Here is a 17,231-nt window from a genome sequence, read left to right on the forward strand (position 1 = left end):
TGTAGAGAGCAATGAGGTCTCCCCTCAGCCTCCTCTTCTCCAGGCTAAACAACTCCAGCTCTCTTAGCCACTCCTCGTAAGGCCTGTTCTCCAGCCCCTTCACCAGCTTTGTTGCTCTTCTCTGGACTCGTTCCAGAGCCTCAACATCCTTCTTGTGGTGAGGGGCCCAGAACTGAACACAGTATTCAAGGAGCGGTCTCACCAGTGCCGAGTACAGAGGGAGAATAACTTCCCCGGACCTGCTGATCACGCCGTTTCTGATCCAAGCCAAGATGCCATTGGCCTTCTTGGCCACCTGGGCACACTGCTGGCTCATGTTCAGTCAGCTGTCAACCAACACTCCCAGGTCCCTCTCCTCCAGGCAGCTTTCTAGACAGACTTCTCCTAGTCTGTAGCACTGCATAGGGTTGTTGTGCCCCAAGTGCAGGACGCGGCATTTGGCCTTGTTAAACCTCATGCCATTGGACTCAGCCCAGCGGTCCAGCCTGTCCAGATCCCTTTGCAGAGCCTCCTGACCCTCCAGCAGATCGACACTTCCACTCAGCTTAGTGTCATCTGCAAACTTGCTAAGGGTGCAAGTTGGTCTTAATTTGAGGTGAACTCTTTAGAGTTGGTCTTAATTTGAGGTGAAGAAAGAGTAAGTTTATAAGTATGCTGTCCTTCAGATATATAAAAAGGCTGCTTTTACAGGCTATTTTATGGTAGAAACATTCAGCTGAATATCTTTTTTAACATTTCACGTTGTCTCTCTCTACTATTTTCTGATCATTTGAGTGTTTGGAGGTAGCATGAAGCAACTGTATTTCTTTGTTGATGTAATTTATTTTTTAAATGAGATTCTAGAAGAAAATAAGGTTTTAAGAAGAGGTATTGTAATTTAGGAGACCAGTTTCTCTAACTGGAAATAAATGCACACAAAAGCTTGTAAAAGCCCCTCTTAAAATCTGTACCCTTCCTGTAAAATTTTCCATTTGACACTGATTTGATATTTCCATTCTTTCTTCCTGAGTTAATGCTGTACCATTATCATAATGATTGGTTATTTTGCTATAAGAGATGACTGAGATGAATCTGAAATTGAGGAGCATAACATCTTAACAACACTGGGGCACTTATAAAAACTGCTGTTAATTTCTTTTTAATAAGTCTTAAACAGATTTCTTATTATCCTGAGCAATTTCAGTTTGGCACTTCCTCAGTTCTTATAATTTTGTTTTGCATCATTGAATAACTTCTGTGGTTTTATTTTTTCTTTGGCAGTTACATACATTGTAGTTGGTTGCAATAAATTCTTTTGACTCTTAATAATTAGAAGCTTGCACAATAAATGGTACTGTACTGTTATGTCTAACAAGTATTAAAGTTAAATCATATTTTCAATTAAATTTAAAATTTAGATTGGCGTTACAAATCCTAGAGATCAACAGAAACTTCTAGATGCTACTAACGAGCTACAAGTGGAAGAAAGAAGAATTGGAGACCTCCCTAAAGTGATGAAGCTGGAGTTGAGGTATTAACTGTATATCTAAGGAAATGGAAGTGAAATAGGGACTACTTAAGGTGACCGCATTGCTTTCTATTGCTCAAAGGTAAAATTCTCTCGCACCTTATCCCATGCATAATGTTAATGAGAGTATGCCAGTTAGAGGATTATGAGGGCTAATGGTAGGTGTCCTGTGTACAAAGAAAGTCAGAAACAGATTCCTGTTGTAGGAATCCGTTCATGGGTTATATAGTCATTATATGCCGTTAGTTAGGCCATCTTTTTTGAATGGTGACTTCTTTCTTTGTATCTAAAGAGTTCCATGGCTTCGCTGTACAGGGTTTTCGTACCTTGCACTCGTATCATAAAGTCTGAAACTGGTTTCTTGGGCTCCACTATGAACTCAATCTATAATTTCTCTGATAGAATTCAGTGAGCAGATTTTGTTATTTCTTCATGGAAGTAAGGTCTTGCCCTCCATGCTTCTCCATGCTTCAGGTGTCATGGACACTTACGAATCCCACGTGATGTGGTCTCTCTAATTCTCTGTTGTGTCTCTAGACAACACAGGCTCTGTTAGTCCTGCAGTCAGATTTGTCTTAAATCATAAATGCAACTTCTGTATGGATTCAGGGGTTTTTCCTAAGCACTGGTAGAGCACTTCACACACCCAGCACAGAAAGAAGAATGAAGGCTATAGCAAATGCAGAGGTGTCTTAAGATTTCTTAAACCGCTTCTTCTCTATTTTATTGTGTAAATATCTTTCTTCAGAAGAGAGACCTAGACTGGAAATTAGATCCTGTGTTTATCTTTCTTCTTTATAGTTCTCAGAACTGTAGAAGAATTCCTCCTGAAAATAGGATTAGTTTGATATTTTAATTTGCAAAAGTTTTAGAATTCAGCCAGAAAATGGTGGCTTGCCTTTCAGAGGCTTTAGCCAGTTGGACTGTGTGTTCAACTTGGAGCGGACTGGCTTGGAGATACTGCTCCTTATTCATACCATAGCTGCATCACTAGTAAGTTCTTGTTTCTTTCTTCCCAGTCCCACCACCATTTGCATAGCATTGTGTGGCCTTATTTGCAGTGGCCTGGCTGGAAAAAACTCCCCCTTACATCCAGTCCACTCTTTAAATAACTTCCTATCATCTAGAAAATAAGGTTTCAGTTCCACTTTAAAGTGTGTTTACCTCCCTCTTGTCTAGTGACCAGACAGCTGTGCTGCTACTGTCAGATGCACTGGGGAGAGCTGTCTGCATTATTTAGGTACTATAAGGCTGGACTCTTCATTAGTAACATTGCTTATTGGACTGAAGAATGTGCTTGGGTTCAAGTTCATTAAGTCACCATCCTTTGGAGGCCATGTAATTGCACTGGCGCTGGCTATTAGCAGTCATGTCATGATGTGGTCCTGCCATAGCATTGTCCTCCATACCTTGATTACATGAGCCTGTCTAGTACATGCTCCACTTCTGTCTTGTCATTCTTACATACACCAGTTGCTCCCGATGCTAACTCTGTGCCTGTGTCCGTTCCCTAACTGTGTTTATACAAAAGAGGCTTTGCAGCCTGCTTGAGGCACGTTTTTGCAGCGTGGTGCAACATGTGAGCTGTGGGATGTGGGAGGACATGCGAGGCATTTGAGGACGTTTTTGAAAGACTGAAGTGGTCTGCTTGAGCAGGTTGTTCATGTCCTAATACAGGACCTTGATGCTACTTCTATAGTCTGTGAGAAGTTTCCTCCATCAAAAGCAAATATCTGTGTAGTTCCAGAAGAGAATCCAGATGCACACTAGTACCTGTGCTGTAAGACTGAAGAACTAAAGTTCCACCACACAAGAGGCTGCAAACCAATACGGTATGGATGCACCATAAATACTCTTGACTGCACCTGAGCCATTCCTATTAGAATAGAGGCCTTGCTGCTGAGCTGAGGTCGTAGGCCAGGCCTACTGGGTATCTAGCTGTCCAAGTCAGGCACCTTTAGAAAAGGATATTGGCTTTTCAGCAGGGGTCAATTAGCTGCAGCTTAAGAGGACTTTGCCCAGTTTAAGCTTCATGCATTTTTATGGCAGAAATACATGCTTTTTTCAGATTAGTCCATCGTGGTGTTTAGTGTATACAGTCAAACAGAAGGCTTAAAAGTCTGAACAGAGGGAATAAGTGGAGAAACACAAAATAATACAGTAAAACAGCACATGATGTCCTGTACAGTCTCATACACCAGTGACAAATGGAATTCCTAGTACAGTATTGTTTCAGATCATATGTATTTCTCTTAACCCAAAAATGATTGATTGATTCAAGATTTACATACACAAAATATGACAGTGTTTCAGTTATGGCAAGCACTGCATAGCTTTCTAGAAAATGGCTTGACATGTATTCTAGGAATCTGACCTGGAGACTAAAATCATAGGCTATGTTTACATGCTATTATATAAAGATTTTACTTCCCGCTTGTTCAAAGTCACTCTGTGAGAAGGAAAATCAGTCATTAAGTCATAGAAAAACTAACATAGTAGAAAATGTTGAACTGATTGATTATAAACTCACAGAGTGTCTAGTTCTGTTTAGCCACTGGTGTTTTGACAGCCATTAATTCTTTTAAAAAGTGATTTTTTTTAAAAAAAAAAAATTATTTCCATTTGCAAATATAAGAAGATGTCACTTCAGCAGGTAAAATTATATGGAAATGTTTTTTAAGAACTATTGCTGCTATAATGAAGTAGAAGTGTAAGAAGTGTAACTGTTTTTCTTTTCCTTTTTATTTACTCTCTATTTCATGCCCATGATGTGGATTATTTTTGCTTAGGATCCTTCCAGAATTCAAAAACATAATTTTCTTTATCACAAAATGCAGAAGGTGCCATAACTGATCCTAGCCAGCTAAAAAGTTATCTTTAAGTAGAAGGAAGTTTTCATGAATGTGGTTAGACTGTATTAAAGTGGGAGAAACTTTCAGACTTTCTCCAGATATGATTTTGTTTAATGTTTGGATGTTTTTTGCCTTAAATATTCAGTTCAGTTATATTGCTCTGAAATTAGTAAGTTATTTTATAAAAACAATCTAAGCTTTCTTACTTCCTGATCTCCATAAAAAGATATGAACAGGCTTGAGTTTTAACCTCCAGCATCCCTACTGATGATTTTATAGATTTCTGTTTTAAGTGTTAAAGTTCTTAAGAGTTCAGCAGTGTTGCACGTCACAGATATCCTGAGGAGTGGTGGAAACTTTGCTCATTAATGATCTTGTGCCAAAGTTGAAGATGATGGGCTAAATTCAGTCGCTGTTTAGATACTTGCACTGTACTGCCATGTGGCTTAGTTTAGCTGCTTGGCAAATTTCATGTACGCCTTTTTGCCATCAGAAGCAGCAGCAAGGTGGTACAAGTACCACAGAATCACTAGGTTGGAAAAGACCCACAGGATCATCATCAATCACTAAACTATGTCCCTCAGCACCTCATCCACCCCCATCTTTTAAACACCTCCAGGGAAGGTGACTCAACCACCTCCCTGGGCAGCCTCTGCCAGTGTGTAATGACCCTTTAGGTTTGGTAGCAGATTTCCCTAGGGGAAACAGAAATGTTTGGGTCTGAATTAATTTGTTCAGATTCTTCCCATTAATGTAACAAGAAGTTCTGCAATAGGAACTTAAAATCATAAAATGGTTTGGGTTGGAAGGGACCTTAAAGAACACTCAATTCTGACGCCTCTGCCGTGGGCATGGATGCCTTCCACTAGACCAGATTGCTCAAGGCTCCATCCAGCCTGGACTTGAACACTTCCAGGGAGGAGGACTTGCCTGGGCAACCTGTTCCAGTGCCTCACCACCCTCATTGTGAAGAATTTCTTCTTCATGTCTAATCTAAGCCTTCCCTCTCTCCAATTTAAAGTTATCCCTACTCGTCCTATCACTACATGCCTTTGTAAAAAGTCTCTCCGCAGCTTTCTTGTAGGCCCCCTTTAGGTACTGGAAGGCCTCTGTAAGGTCTCAGAGGCCTCCATACAGTCTCCTTAAAATTGTCTCCTGTTTTGGCCTTGCTTGTCACTCACCTGAATGGCTTATAGCCAGTAGAAACTTTTCTGCTGGAGGTGCAGGCACTTCTCAGGAGTTCAAGATTTTGAGAGCTCACTCTGTAAAAACAAATGGATGATCTTCTTTCTTGCCCCTTTTTCTCTGCTCGATCAATGCCAACAACTTTCTGGTCAGCACCATGACTTGTTATTAACACTCTCTGCTGAGGTTTCCAGTAAAATATATTGAGTTTGTGTCATGTGGAGGCTCTAGGAACTTAGCATTGAAATTAGTCTGTTAAATTTTTCTATCCTTTTCTCCACTCTTAGATACTGATCTAACTGATTTTTAAAGTTGTCTTCCTGCTTCTGTTTGAACACCAAATATAAATTTTCTTTGAAGTAGATAACATCAGATATTTTAGGCTTTAAGGAATATACTTCCAGATCCAGGGAGCAAGTCAGTATTATTGGATTCTTCTTTTTTTTCCCACTGTGCTGCAGACTAAAGGATTCTAACCAAGTTATTTCAGCCCTGGCTCCCAAATACAAACCAGATTTCCCCACACATACATCTCCTCAAAAATGCAAACTGCAGATCAGGAATATCGATATGTCAGCACAAAATTGACTATAAATTCTCTATTTCTGGTGTTGCAAGGCTGATCTGTAGGCACACCTGCTTGGGAAAACAGTGTTTCAGTTATTACACATAGTTTTACAAAACTACTTATGCAGCTGGTAGTACAGGATTGATGAGAGGTTAGAAACAGAAGTGGAAGTTAATAGAATGTTTCTGAAAAGCTTTTGAATGACTGTTTTTCATCTTCCGGTGTATTTTACTAGCTGAATATTGCAGATAACTTAAGGACGACTTGTCCTTCTAAGGGAGGGCAGAACGAACCGAAAACCGGTAAAACCCAACAAACAAAACAAAAAACCCACCACCAGAACATCACTGGGACATTAAATGTAGTGTTTAACTACCATGTGTTAAAATGGCAGTGGATTTTTTTTTTTTTTGTTCAATGAAACTGCGTGTCTGACTTGCTAGCTAATGTTGGAAATGCATAGATGATGTTCAGCTTGCAAAAAGTTACAGACCTTAACAAATAATGGAATATTGTTTTATTTTTGTAGCGAAGATGAAGTTCTAACATTTCTTCGGGAGTTGAATAAAGAGTGTAGCAAGCTGACTATTGCTGTGCAGACCACAAATAAGCATTTCCTGAAAAATTCTCAGAAGGTATTTAACCAAAGAAAAACAGATGAATTTGGAGTGTATTTTTCTATTCTAGAATATTATTCGACATTGTAAGAATGAAAAATATGAATACTCATCAACCATCTTGATTATTATATACTTGCATGTAGGCATTCAATGTGCTTTCTCTAAAGGAGGCTTTTTAAAACTATTTCAAAGGTTTTTAAAATTATTTCAAAGAGTTGAGCTGCACAATTGAAGGAGATAAATCGATTTCTTTCTGTTTCTGCTCATTAGGGGGGTTAAGGTGACAGAAGGTTCCCACAAAGGCTGATGGAGAACAGTAGGTTTTGTTGTGCATAAATCATAGAATGAAACCCCAGCATAAATGCAGTTACAAATTTTTTCTCATACTGTCTTTTATGATATGTTAACTAAAGAATATTAAACTATAATCTACAGTAACTCTGGCAAATAACTATTAACAGATGGTAATGCTGCAGTGGGCACCGACTGAAAGTTTTATTGAAATCTGCAAAGAATTGATTTGCAATATTGAAAACTTGGGAAGAGAAGTTATGAAACTGAAGGACCTGGTGGAGAAGGTGGGTATGTGTGAGTGAAGCAGATAATACGGCGTACAAGGTTCTTTGTGGAGCATCCATCAGTGAGATGTTTTGTACCTTGGTCTGTCACAGGCTCTTTAGCTGTAACTCAGACATTACATCCAGCTCTCCCCCTTTCCACAGACAGAATGAGAAATAATCTAGGATATTCCACAGCACTGTAGGCAGCCTCCAAGGGAAGGCATGGTCATTTTTTATTTTTTTTTTCTATGGCAGGAAAGAATTAGGTGGAATGTATCCCTGTGCTCTTGGACAGCCACCTTAGCATAAATGCAGCTCTGAATACTTGGACTCTTACTTCTTAATTAAGGAATCTTTTGTCTGGAATTATTGACTCACAAGGAAGATACTAAGGTTTTATGGATTGAATGGGAGGCATCCCAGATAACTCTGCACAGTGACAAAAGAAGAGGGTGGGAGAGGTCAAGGCTAGATGTTAGCACCACATCAGTCATTCTCAAACCAACACAGTGACACCCTCTTGTCAGATGGGGTCATTTTAAGTAATAGGCTAGTAAAAGGAATGGCCGCTGGGATAGTGTAAATGGAGCATCAGTGTCAGAAAGGAATCTGTTGCTGAACGAAGCCATGTGGAACTTGGACCTTGAGTATAATGCTACTAATGCAATTTCCTGCAGTTTAAGTAAATTTAATGTAATATAACAGCCTTCTCCCAATAAATCACCTAGCACCAAATATATTTAAGAGGAAGATAGAGGTTGTGGCAAAGAGCTTTTTAGCTATTGTGCTCCTTCTTTTGCATATGCAAAAATCAATTTTATTTATGCGTTTGCTTCCTGTATGTGCAGACTGGTTACAAAGGCTGGTGGGGATCTGAGTTAGGTGCTGCTTGGCTTTGCTCTCATCTGTACTTAAGGTTTTATAGCTGTCAAGGTGAGGCAGAGCAGCTCTGTACCCAGTGTTAAACAGAGGTGTCAGACATTAGTGATCAAAATTGTTACATCAAAAATGTGTCATTAAAATGCTGTAGTGTTTCATGAATTTCAGTGATGAAGACCTCAATACAAAATGCTTTTGTGATGCTTAATTTATGATGAGGCACTCCTGAATGAGTAGAGCACTGAAATGTTTATTATGAGAAGTGCCAATTTAAGTGCAGCAGTTAAACCTCTTAGATAATAAGTTTGTATGAATTCCCTTGAAATCTTCAGTGCTGTTTGCTAAGCTTAATCATTATAAGACTTGGCAGCAGTACATGTTATGTCTGTAGAGTATAATTTCTGAAAGCACGATAAATGAGGTGGCTTCCTAAGCATGATAAACTAAGGTGGGGAATCGGAATCTAACTCTGGTGCACTTAATGACAAGGCTCCACCAAGCCTGTATTCGAGCAGGCTTTTAAGATACTTTTTTGCTTTTCCTTCAATTTCCAGGAAGGCTTATCTGTTACATGTTTGACTTGCTTTTTTAATAAACAGTTGTTTTAGTTAGGTTTAGGTTAAAACATTTGATAATTTGAGTTTAAATATGATCATACTAGATTTTTTGTAGCATCTGTTAGCAGTGCACTTTACTCCTGAGGAATAAAGTTTGTAAACGGTTTGTTTTTCTATTATGTGTTATAGAATGATTAAGCATCAGGTAAGATAAAGGTTTGCATACATCTGTTTCAGTTGAAGTAGGGCAGAGACAGTGAGAAAGAAATAGTATCGATCCTAGATGCATGCAGGTTCTTAGGACTGGGTGCTTTATTACATAGTTAAGAAGCTTTTACACTGTTTTTCCTTTGTTGCACTTTCTACATGAACTTAATATCTGCCTCAGCAGGAACAGAAGAATGACCCCAGCCAAGTGAAACTTCAAGAAAAAACACTCACCTTGGAAAACAGATTAGTGAAAATGGGAGCAGTAGCATTGCTTGGATTTGGTTTTTTCGTCGGAATAAAGTTAGTAGTAAAGAAGACCTGACTTTAAGTTTAGCACTATGAATACTTCTGGGAGTACTTGGTCGCGTTATGCTTCTGTTCAGTATATGCAGCTGAGCCAGTTGTGAAAAATTGTGTAGTTTCTCATCATATCTGTAGTGTTTGCATCCAGTGGGCATTTTGATCTAGAAATAAATTTATTAAAACGTAAAACTGCTATGTTAGGGGTTTATTTTCAAAGTTATTGTTGGTATGGGCTGTAGGTCTAAAATCTTGTCAAAGTTGCTTTTCTCTTTTGGCATAAAGCTGTAATCATTGTTTAATAATTACTAACTTGATTTTTACCTTTAGCTGTGGTTCAGAGATTAACATAAGCAAATAATTCTTGCATTAAGTTTGTATTTAAAATTATGATGCAGATGTGGTTATGAGGTTGGGAGGGTTTAAAGTATTTGGAGTATCTCATGCAATTTTATGTTGATAAAGATCTTCCCTCTTGCAATTTTTCATATGAATCTATAATATGAAAAACTTCCTGATGAGGAGCATCGTTTCTTTCTTTGTCACAATCACAGGGCTGTGGAGATACTGTTACAGGTTGCCTAAAAAGTCGTTTCCTACTGAACTATGATACTCAAATTATGCCTGAAATCTGTTTCCTCAGGGATACTTACTTGTACTAAGAGTTTCATCACATCTATTAAAAGGATCTTAGCAGTCCTTTGCTATAAGAATGCAAACAATTTAGAAGGCATAGCAGTCTGATTTTTTTTTTCTTGGCACAGTCTTTCACTACAGCAGCTTTATGTTTTTAGAGTAATTTTTTTCTGAATATTTTCTCTGCTTAAAAAGGTGTTTTTAATTCTGCAGTTAAACATTAATATCTGGTTTTCATCTGGTTACCAAACCAGCTATGTTGGGGAAAAAAGGAGAGTTTGTATAAGTAATCCAAATCACAGCAGTTGATTTTAGCAGACTTGAGTAAATATCTAAAAATGCTGAATGTTTCTGAAGGGACATCTTTCTGTCAAGAGAAAACAGAAGCACTCTTAGAAGAAGGTAAGCCTCAATGGATGTGTCATGCTTTAGCTCACCTCCATTTTCAAAGATATATGGAGTCTTAATCTTTGATGTTCCCTCCAGAGACTAGTGATGAGAAGATAAAAACCACAGTGGTGCTCCAGTTGCTGTCAGTTGTTCTCTGCTTCTTGTTTTGGAAAGCTATGTTGGGTGTTAATTGCAGAAACAAGGAAACATACTGTTTTATCTCCTTTTCTCCCACGTTTCAATGCAAGGAACATCTTGCAAAGTGGTGAGGCCAGAGGAATTGGGAATGGGTTGTTTGGGTTTTTTTTCTTTGTGTTCCCAACTTTGGGTTATAGGAGGAAAACCATATTCCCTACCACCACTATCTACCAGCAGAACGTGAGGTGCATGTGCTATCAGCATATTGACTTAAACCAAGAAAGTATAGAAAAGGAAATATTTAAAAAATAATTCTCTCTTTCTTCCTATTATCTTACAATTAATCCTAAACCAACAAGATGCTTATTGCAAAAGGAATCATAACGGCAATGGAAAAGTCTGTGGAAATACAAAAATCCACGAAGTGCAGTTTTAACTGCTTGTCATACACATGGAACCTTTAGAGAGAGAGAGAGATTTAGACAATGCTCCCTCTCTAATTGGCTTGAATTACAGTTCACATGCAGGTGCCCTGTGCTGGCATGGCTCACAAGTATTGTGAGAACTTTGACATGTAGCACAGAATCATAGAATAGTTTGGGTTGGGAGGGACCTTAAAGACCATCTGGTTCTAACCCCTTTGCGATGGACAGGGGCACCTCCCACTAGATCAGGCTCCCTCAGACCCTGTCTAACCTGGCCTTGAACACCTCCAAGGATGGGGCAGCCACGGCTTCCCTTGGCAACCCATTCCAGTGCCTCACCACTCATAGTGAAGAAATTCTTCCTTATGTGTAATCTAAATCTGCCCCTCTCCCGTTTACAGCCATTGACCCTAATCATGTCACTACAAGTCTTTGTCAACATTCCCTTTGCAGTACCTTCAGGTGCTGGAAGGTCGCTATAAGATCTCAGAGTCTTCTGTTCTCCAGGCTGAAAAAGCTGAACTCCCTCAGCCTATCCTCATATGGAAGGTGCTCCAGCCCTCTGATCACCTTTGTAGCCCTCTTCTGGACCTGTTCCAACAGTCCCATATTTTCCTTATGTTGAGGATTCCAGAAGTGGACACAATACTCCAGATGAGGTCTCACAAGAGCAGAATAGAGGGGCAGAATCTCTTCCCTCAACCTGCTGGCCATGCTTCTTTTGATGCAGCCCGGGATACGGTTAGCCTGGGATGTGAGCGCACATTGCCGGCTCATGTCAAGCTTCTCGTCAACCAGCACCTCCAGGTCCTTCTCTGCAGGGCAGCTCTCAATGATATCATCCCCCATCCTGTATTGAAACCGGGGTTGCCCCGACCCAGGTGTAGGACCTTGCACTTAGCCCTGTTGAACCTAATGAGGTTCTCACAGCCCCACTCCTCCAGCCTGTCCAGGTCCCTCTGGATGACATCCCATCCTTCTGGTGTGGCAACTGCACCACTCAGCTTGGTGTCATCTGCGAACTTGCTGAGGATGCACTCGATCTCACTGTCAGTATCATTGATGAAGATACTAAACAGCACTGGTCCCAGTACAGACCCCTGAGGGACGCCACCTGTCACGGATCTCGATCTGGGCATTGAGCCATTGACCACTATTCTCTGAATGTGACCATCCATATGAAATGGATGAATATGGAATCTGCTCCAGTGTTTAACTAAATTTTAAGTGTAACAATATGAATGATGCCATCAGTGTAGAATACCCATGAGGGAAAAAATAATACATGATGCTTGCTGGTAAATGTGTTCTGGTTTAGAGTCTTAGAATGGTTTGAGTTGGAGTGGACCATGAAGGTCATCTAGTCCAACCTCCCAGCAGTGAGTGAAGACATCTTCAACTAGGTCAGATTGCTCAGAGCCACATCCAATCTGATCCTGAATGTTTCCAGGGATGGGGCAGAGGTTGAGAGTTATAATAAAATATATTTTGCAGAAGTTAGTCAAAAGTCGGAATTCTTGGAGCTGACCTCCAAAATACATTTGGAGAAGCTGATCCTGTTGAGTCATCTTGTGGATCACTTATTTCAGATGCTTATAATCACAATTGCAAAAATATGATAACAGTATTTGATTTAAACCTAGGCTTTCTGCCAGCAGCGTCCTTAGCATCGTGCGCTGTTCAGGAATAGTGTTCAGAATGGCAAAAGCCACACGTGAGAGGCCAGGGTTTTGGAGTAACTAGTTTGAGCTGTCTCATTAACTGACTGATCATGAACTGTGTTGTGTGAGTAGGATATGTGAAGAGCCAAACAAAGATTACTTTAACCTACTTTAAAAAAAAAAAATGTTTTCACTTGGGCTTAAACAATGAATTTGAAGGTCCTTTATTCACTTTCATGTTGTTTAGTGCCTCTTTTCAGATTCTTTGTTTGAGAAGGTATCACGATATGGTTGTCATAGGGCAGAAAGCAAAGAAAGAGATTCCTTCAACATCTGGCCTTTGAGCTGTGCTGTCAAAATTCTCATCCCTACCAGCACCCATAAGGGAGCCTTCAGATGAAAATGTCCCTGCTGAGAGGCCTCCTTCTGTAAGTCATCAAATTAAAGTCATTACCTCAGAATAGTAAGAATACAATGATTTGCACATCTATGAGGGGATTGGAGGAGAGTGCTAAAGAGCTTTACATGCATTAAGGAGGTAAGCCTCACAGCCCTGCAAGATATTGTTCTCCTGTTACAGTAGTGCAAATTGAGATGTGGGAAGATTTGAGTGGATTGGACCTGGGGCCAAATCCTGCAGATGCATAGATGCTTAAAGATGCAGTGAGGTTCCTACTTGTGATACCACAGGATACCTAACCTCTCTTGCTATGGCAAGTATTGATGCAATGGCCTTTTCTGAATCTTTAGACTGTTTTGTAAAATTAGGGCCTTGGGTGATCCCGTGGAGATCCAAAAAAAAAAAAGATTTTTTTATTTCAAATTGGTCTTGTCCAAGACAAATAACAGGTTGTGTGTCTTGTGTCTCTCTTCTTGTGCTTTGGAGTTTACCCCACTCTTAAATTTGACTCTTGAAATACCTGGCCTGTTGTAGGTCATTGCCCACGTATTCCTCTTAGATACCTACTGCAGATGGTAGACAGTAATTTTGGGTAGGTGCGTTCTTAAATTGAGAAAGTGAGCATTTTTTATTACGTTCTCCATTGACTTAGAGAAGTGCTATGTTTGGTTTTTCTTCTACTTCATCCATCTGCCTTGTTGGGGACAAGATTTAAGCTTGAGCTCTGCTATTTGTTCTTTGTCCTCTTGCCATCCTTGAACCCTTTCAGGTGTTCCCAAAGCTGTAACTTACTCCGAAGCGTAAGAAGCTGTTTGCTTGCATTTGCCTTCTCTGTTCTAGCAGTTCTGCAAAGGTTACAGGGCCATCTTTCCCAAATAAAGCTGCTGTGTTACCAGTGAAGTAATACAAATGCCACTTTAGGCTTTAAATAGTGAAAGTTTTTGATTCTTCAGCCTTGCTAAACAAGTGCCTTTCAGAATAAATTGAATAAATCCATCTCACTGTGTGTCATGAAAGGGTGACTTAAGTGATCCATAGCTTGTGCATGTTGTCTGCTTCCTTGCAGTCTGTGGTATTCATATGGGGGGTAATCTTTCTGCACGGATAAAAGGCCTTGGAGGGTCTAGCAGTTATCGAAACTGCAGGTTTCTGCAAGTAAAGACTTCTACTGTCATGTCTTTGTTCTGAGGTCAGGGGGGAAAGGTATATTTGGAAATGTATATTTCCCTGGTTTAGAAACAAGAATTTCTAGCTAATGGGGCTCTCTGTTTTACAGACCAGAAATTATAAATGGTGAGGTATGAAATGGAATATTACTGGCATTAAATGGATAACGTGGTATGTATCTTTAACAGCTTTAATAGCTGTTAAATTACTTTTCATTTTTATCTTGATTCAAATGGTATCGTTTCATGTAACACAGAGTCCCTGTAAGTGGGACTTGCAGGGATCCCTCTGGGAAGGATTTTCAGTTTTTTCTTGTAAGCTTTGCTACTGACTTTGCTATATATGGGAAGATGCCTTCTACTTAAGGGTTTGGAGGTGGGGGGCGGTGTCTTACTAATTATTATTCTCAGATGAGTCTTCCATCCCTTCAGCCTTTCTGAAAAAGTCTTCATTTGTATGTAGAAATACAGGTTTAACTACATTAATTTCTTAAGGTATGAAAGAATTGGACTTTCAGTGTTCCTGGTACCTCCACTGTCGTCTGTATTGCACATTGCATGATTTTTTGACTGGATGAGAAACCGTGTGTGCATAATATTTGTTGAAAGCACATACAGCTTTTTAAGTTCAGTCTGCTCTTGTGGCAAGGAGAGACAACAGCCTCTCCAGGGCTGTATCAGGAACAGCATCGCATCACCTGCAGGTCAAGGCTGTCATCCTTGCCCTCTCCTCATCACTGGAGTGCTGGGTCCGGTCCTGAGCAAGACACAGACATACTGGAGTGAGTCCAGTGAAGGGATGTGAAGATGCTGAAGGGTTTGGAGCATGTGAGCTACACAGAGAGGCTCAGAGAGCTGGAATTGTTCAGCCTGGAAAAGAGAATTCTCTGGATGTATTATCCATGTGTATAGATACCTGGGTGCGGTAGAAAGGATGGGGAAGATAGAGCCAGGCTCTTCTCAGTGGTGCCAAGGGGCCGACCATGTGGCAACAGGTCCAAACAGATGCTGGAAATTCCATTTAAACATAAGGGAAACAAAAACTCATCAGGCACTGGAGCAGGTTTCCCAGAGACGTTATAGTTCTTTGTCCTTGGAGGTACTCAAAACTGGACACATCCCTGAGCAATGTCCTGGCTGACCATGCTCTGAGCAGGCAGCTGGACTGGAAAAGGTCCCTCAGGGCCCCTTCCAACCTTACACCTTTTGTCGTTCTGTATAACAAGAGAGAGTGGCTAGTGGAGGTCATTTCTCTTAACGCGAATGTAAGGCCAGCACAGAGTGTAATGCTTAGAGAAAATCTGGAGAGCAATACAGCTGGAATGCAGATGTGGTAAATGACTGGGAGAGTAAGGTGGTGACATTCATGAGCTGCTGGTGTGGATGTCAGAGGTGAAGATGCTCCTGTTCATACAGAAGGGTATCTCAGAAGAACCAAGTGGGTCAACCTTTTATTGCAAACGTGAGAAGGCTGGTAGCAGGATTCTAAAACACTGCTGGAATTTGCTGTACTCTCTCTCACTGACATTTCTGTTCCCTGTCAGCTGATCCAAGGATTCTCTCTTAAATCTCAGTAACTGAAGTTGACCACTAGCTGAAGATTGGGGTGAGGTTTTTTTCACACTGGTAATAGTTTATTTAGGTCACCTGTTGCTTTTAAGACCTGCTGGAGCTACTAATTGGAACTGTAGTTCCCTCTGGGCAATTCAGTAGCCCTTAACCCAAAATCTTTGCTGCCAAAAGCTTGTCTGATAATGGGGTGGGTTGTTTGGTGGGTGTTGGGGGTATTCGGTTTCTGGGGTTTTTTTAAGTTGAATTTAGAAGTGGGTGTTAACCATCTCAACAGCTGATACAGCTTTGCCTTTTTTGTATTTTTTCCTGAAATGCTACTTGCTTACATCTGGTTTGTGTCTGTGATCTCAAGAAGTCGTAGTGAGCAACAGACTGATGTCTTCTCTGCATGCGTTCAGAGCTGTAGTGTGCTGTCTGAAGAGCAGATCTCAAGGGTACTCCTACCTTGCTTGTCCAGGATTTTCACCTGGGGTTAACAACTGAAGGAAGGCATATTGTAGGAACAAGAACTGTGCAATCCCTAAGTTAATTGGCAACCTTCAGAGTTTGGCTCTGTTACAGCTGAGGGCTGACTTTGAACTGGGTTATCTTCATCTATGGTTCATTGTTTGGCATGTTTGTTATCCTGTATTTGCCATACATAGACAATGCTAAGTAAAAAAAAAAAAAATTGCTAAATTTCTTGTTCTTGAGTTTGTTTATTTGGTAGCCGTCAGCTGCCATGGAGTGAAGACAGGCTGCTGCCGTGGGAGCTCCACTCTCTGTGCAAGAGGTGCCAGTGCCTCTGTGCACCTGGTGTGTGGGCTGGTGCTGGAATTGTGCTGGTGCAAAAGGACAAGACAACTCATGTCTTGGAGTTCAAGGGCAGCAGCTGTCTTCTGTGGCAGTAGCCTGACTGGGTTTCTTGTGGGTGAGACATGGCTGATGAAATTTGACTTACTGGGGCTGTTCTTGTGACAACTGGAGCTGTTGCTAACAGCAGTGGGAAGGGCGCACAGGGAAGTCGAAGGATGGGAATGTTCATAGATTCATAGAATCACCAGGTTGGAAAAGACCCACCAGATCATTGAGTCCAACCATTCCTATCAATCACTAAACCATGCCCCTCAGCACCTCATCCACCCGTGCCTTAAATACCTCCAGGGAAGGTGATTCAACCACCTTCCTGGGCATTCTCTGCCAGTGCCCAGTGACCCTTTCCATGAAAAATCTTTTCCTAATGTCCAGCCTGAACCTCCCCTGGCGGAGCTTGAGGCCATTCCCTCTTGTTCTGTCCCCTGTCACTTGGGAGAAGAGGCCAGCACCCTCCTCTCCACAACCTCCTTTCAGGTAGTTATAGAGAACAATGAGGTCTCCCCTCAGCCTCCTCTTCTCAAGGCTAAACAACCCCATCTCTCTCAGCTGCTCCTCATAAGGCCTGTTCTCCAGCCCCTTCACCAGCTTTGTTGCTCTTCTCTGGACTCTCTCCAGAGCCTCAACATCCTTGTGGTGAGGGGCCCAGAACTGAACACAGGATTCGAGGCACGGTCTCACCAGTGCCGAGTACATAGAGAGAATAACCTCCCTGGACCTGCTGGTCACGCCGTTTCTGATCCAAGCCAAGAT

At 40.9% G+C, this 17,231-nt stretch overlaps 1 protein-coding gene across 3 annotated transcripts in view; it reads left to right on the forward strand.

The window, feature by feature from the left end:
• ASZ1 (ankyrin repeat, SAM and basic leucine zipper domain containing 1) overlaps window positions 1-9,378 on the forward strand; it is a 38,139-nt gene extending 28,761 nt beyond the window's left edge. The window contains exons 10-13 of one of the 3 annotated variants that reach the window (XM_069850980.1): window positions 1,398-1,510; window positions 6,642-6,747; window positions 7,209-7,310; window positions 9,120-9,378. In XM_069850980.1, coding sequence (XP_069707081.1) covers window positions 1,398-1,510; window positions 6,642-6,747; window positions 7,209-7,310; window positions 9,120-9,260 — 462 coding nt within the window. In that variant the 3' untranslated portion in view covers window positions 9,261-9,378. Of the gene's footprint in view, window positions 1-1,397; window positions 1,511-6,641; window positions 6,748-7,208; window positions 7,311-9,116 lie in introns of all 3 variants that reach the window. The other 2 variants (XM_069850987.1, XM_069850994.1) reach the window with 2 other exon arrangements.
• Window positions 9,379-17,231: the final 7,853 nt, after the last annotated feature.

The sequence above is a fragment of the Phaenicophaeus curvirostris genome, chromosome 1 (genome assembly GCF_032191515.1).
Source record: "Phaenicophaeus curvirostris isolate KB17595 chromosome 1, BPBGC_Pcur_1.0, whole genome shotgun sequence".
Lineage (NCBI taxonomy): Eukaryota > Metazoa > Chordata > Aves > Cuculiformes > Cuculidae > Phaenicophaeus > Phaenicophaeus curvirostris.